The sequence below is a fragment of the Micropterus dolomieu genome, linkage group LG20 (assembly GCF_021292245.1).
Source record: "Micropterus dolomieu isolate WLL.071019.BEF.003 ecotype Adirondacks linkage group LG20, ASM2129224v1, whole genome shotgun sequence".
Taxonomy (NCBI): domain Eukaryota; kingdom Metazoa; phylum Chordata; class Actinopteri; order Centrarchiformes; family Centrarchidae; genus Micropterus; species Micropterus dolomieu.
The window spans coordinates 5,332,565-5,336,574 of NC_060169.1; the positions used below are offsets into that span (position 1 = coordinate 5,332,565).

The window sequence follows — 4,010 nt, forward strand, 5'->3', positions numbered from 1 at the left end:
TGTGTTTGGTTATGTGTGTGTGTTTACTATACCAGCGTAATGATGCATCTGAAGGCATCCTATCATGCTCTGTGTTCCCAAGACACATATCAGAAAATATTAATGATTCATAGGACACGCACAGACTTTAAAACATCTTTCAGTGGGAGCAAACGCAGATGTATTTTTTAAAATCGATTCATGTCTGATGCTCTATCATTCCACACCCCATTTGTTTTCACCGCAAATGTGTATGTTTGTGTGCGTTGTAAGAGAGAGTGAGAGAGAAATATGGTTTTAAAATATCTATTGTTATGCAAGGCTTTATCTTGGGAGTCTGGCAGCGCTTACACAGAAAATTACTTGTGCTCAATAGTAATGCATGTAGCGACACACACCAGCCTCATTATAGGCAAAGACATACTACATAATGATGTGAACCTGAACAGATTTTTAGAGTGCATGGGTATAGCCGTGTCCATGTACATGTTATGGTTGCCATACCAACACAGACATTAGTTTCTGCAGCATACATGTGCAGCACTGTGCATGTATGTTTTATGATTTTTATGTGTGTGTGTTACTGTCTGTATGCTGTTCATTCCTGTCCCTCTGAGAGCTCCTGTGTACAATATGATACTCCCAAGAACACAAGTGGCAGAATCCCAAATGGATCATGGGAACAGACGAGTACAGAATACCAGAGTGGCTGAAGGCTCGCTTTGACTCAGCTGATCTCCTCTTCTCCCTTTTACTTTCTACACCCCCCCCCCACCCCCCCCCCCCCCCCCCCCCCCCCCCCCCAAAAAAAACCTCACCCCCACCATTCTCTTTTCCATTGCCTTTAGTTGCAGGAAGCAGTGGCCTGTGTCATGACCATCCATTATATGGGTGGCTGCTGGTTAGTGCTGCGATGAGGCTGTGGAGGAGAAAGGCAGGCTGTGTTGATGGGAACGTACATTATCCCTGTCAGAGGGAAACATTCGGCAGAGAGGGAAGTGTCACCTTCTACAGGAAGTGCTAGATGGAAAACAAAACAGGATATTCTTGTTTCAGTACTGTTAAGATGAGATGGTACAGAAAGATGGAGAAAGGAGCGAGGAGTTGTGCGTTGTGTTGTGTTCTGTTGTGTTGAGTCAGCAGTGTGTTGCCGACCCTCTGTGAACCAATAAAGGCAGCGGGATGCTTACAGGGACAGCAGGTAGCTTTAAATAGAGCCACATTTAAACACAGTGATACATATAGATGCATATATAGTCTTTGCAGCTGTGCCTCAGTCATTTAACCCCAGTTGGGGATGAAGATGAATAGAGTAATGGTGCTGAGGACGAGACCATTCATTTGTATAAGTTGACCGCCAGATTTAAGTGCAGATGTGGAACCCAAAGCAGTTAAAAGTCACTTGGTAGTTGAAATTCATAAAATCCTTCAAAAAAATCTCCCAGCCTCTGCGACAATGTTTGTACATTTTTTAATCATTTATTAAAACAATTTTCCAACAAAGTAACGTGAATGTAACGCCATTTACCAGCTGAAGTGCCACATTATTAGACGACTTTTCAAACGTTGCATGAATGCAGTTTATTTGTAGCTCATCAGATCTCATCTGATAATGGCCTTTGGCTGAAAAGTCATGCTTCTGATAAATTTCAAAAGCATATTGCATAAGCATATTATTCCAGCCAGAGACGTTTGTTGCATTTCATACTCTCTCCTGTCTGCCTCTTCACTGTCCAACTGTCCTACAACAGGGAAAAAATAAATCCAGACAAGTTTTTTTTTTTTTTTTTTTTTTTACCAATTGTTCCAAAATTTGTTTGCACGAGACGCTTGTAATTTGCCAACAAACAAACTGGTGGGGGACAATGTGAGAAGAATCTGACCAGCAACCTTGCTCACACTACAACATCTAAAGCAGTTGAATTTTATACTGATGGAGCTGCCTGAATTAATTTTCAAAGGGTGTGGAGTACAAAATCCATGCTTCAGGACTCTCACATTACTGGGGGGTTTGGTAACACGTGCAACATAGCACATTTCTGACCCTGCCACAGCTATTAGTGATGCAAGGTGGGCTCAGAGGTGAAACATGCTTGAAAATTTCAACCAGATAGGGTAATGAAATGCTACTTTACAGCTAGTTTTTTTAGTTGATGCATTAGATTGTGTAGGTCAACATATTCTCCCAATTAATAGCTGTGTGTCATTGATAATTCTTCCAACTTCAGGCTGTGTGTTAAGTTGTTCCTTTCTCCCGACCCCCTTCGCCTACCGTCCTGCAGGTGGTGCTCGATGTGGGCTGTGGGACTGGCATACTGTCCATGTTCGCCGCCAGATCTGGGGCCAAGAAGGTCATAGCAGTCGACCAATCAGAAATCATCTATCAGGCTATGGACATTGTCAGGTGAGACACACACTCTGCAGTCAATCCCTTCTTTTTTGTCTCTCTAATAAAGGCAGGAATCTCTCTCTCTCTCTCTCTCTGTCTGTTTGTATTTGCCGAGAACCATTCATCCAATATACATCACACGTGGTGAATGTGTTGCTGCGGACCCAAGGGAGTACAGTGTTGTATTTCGTGCAATTTGGACACGCGAGAATTATTAAACTTTGAATAGACTACAGTACAGCGCGAGCCCCCGCTGTGCAACAGCAAAGGTGGAGTAAACTGGCAGGGCTTATATGCTCCAATGTGGTAATGAATTGTTAAACGGAGTTAGAAACGAATGTGTTGAAACGGAGTTGTAAACGTTTTATGACGTTCTAAAGAAGCGCTGAATATCTAGCAGTAACTCCACCATTGTCGTTTTGTTTCCATATTGTTAATGCTGTTGGCGACACCAATGTGAGACGCACATTTTAAACAAGTACTTCACTAAAAAGCGCTGGGAGGCATCACATCGGCCCCTGCAAACGGGCACTGCACTAGTGTATTTAATTGCCTGAACTAAAATACATTGGAGGTTAATGGAATTTCATTTATGGCGCTTACAACAATGACAAATTTAATTGTAAGTCTTTCAGTCAGCAGTTAGCATGCTAGTAGATTAGCTCGCTAGCGGTAGTGCTAATTTATCTATCCCTGTCAGTCTTGTGACCCTTGCCTTGTATGTCATAGAGTTGAGACTTGGGCCCAATTCTAATGCCCCCCCCCCCCCCCCCCCCCCCCCCCCCCCCCCCCCCCCCCCCCCCCCCCCCACTTAACCCTCAGCCCTGAACCCTCACTGACTTTTCTGATGTCACCTGGTAAGTGATTGAGTGTAAGAGGCTGTAAGGGCTCAAAATGCTGTGAACAGGAACAGACTTTGTGACATTATCATGTTACCTTGACAATGCTAAAACATGTTGCACTTTTTATTTTTTGTTTTATTACTTTCCACTTGCCTGATTTACAGTGGGTACGGAAAGTATTCAGACCCCTTTAAATTTTTCACTCTTTGTTTCATTGCGGCCATTTTCCAAAAATCAAAAAAGTTCATTTTATTTCTCAGTAATGTACACTCAGCACCCCATCTCGACAGAAAAAAACAGAAATGTAGAAATTTTAGCAAATTTATTAAAAAAGAAAAACTGAAATATCACATGGTCATAAGTATTCAGACCCTTTGCTCAGTATTTAGTAGAAGCACCCTTTTGATCTAATACAGCCATGAGTCGTTTTGGGAAAGATGCAACAAGTTTTTCACATCTGGATTTGGGTATCCTCTGCCATTCCTCCTTGCAGATCCTCTCCAGTTCTGTCAGGTTGGATGGTAAATGTTGGTGGACAGCCATTTTCAGGTCTCTCCAGAGATGCTCAATTGGTTTAAGTCAGGGCTCTGGCTGGGCCATTCAAGAACAGCCACGGAGTTGTTGTGAAGCCACTCCTTCGTTATTTTAGCGGTATGCTTAGGGTCATTGTCTTGTTAGAAGGTAAACCTTCGGCCCAGTCTGAGGTCCAGAGCACTCTGGAAAAGGTTTTCGTCCAGGATATCCCTGTACTTGGCCGCATTCATCTTTCCCTCGATTGCAACCAGTCGTCCTGTCCCTGC

The 4,010-nt window shown here is 43.2% G+C and overlaps 1 protein-coding gene across 4 annotated transcripts in view; it reads left to right on the top strand.

The window, feature by feature from the left end:
* The window catches only part of prmt3 (protein arginine methyltransferase 3), a 63,294-nt gene that overhangs the window by 9,805 nt on the left and 49,479 nt on the right, over positions 1-4,010 (top strand). For all 4 annotated transcript variants that reach the window (XR_006822152.1, XM_046032313.1, XM_046032312.1 and 1 more), the window contains exon 9: positions 2,262-2,383. Coding sequence is in view for 3 of the 4 variants with exons in the window: in XM_046032313.1 (XP_045888269.1) it covers positions 2,262-2,383 (122 nt within the window). In the remaining variant the exon portion in view is untranslated. The remainder of the gene's footprint in view (positions 1-2,261; positions 2,384-4,010) is intronic.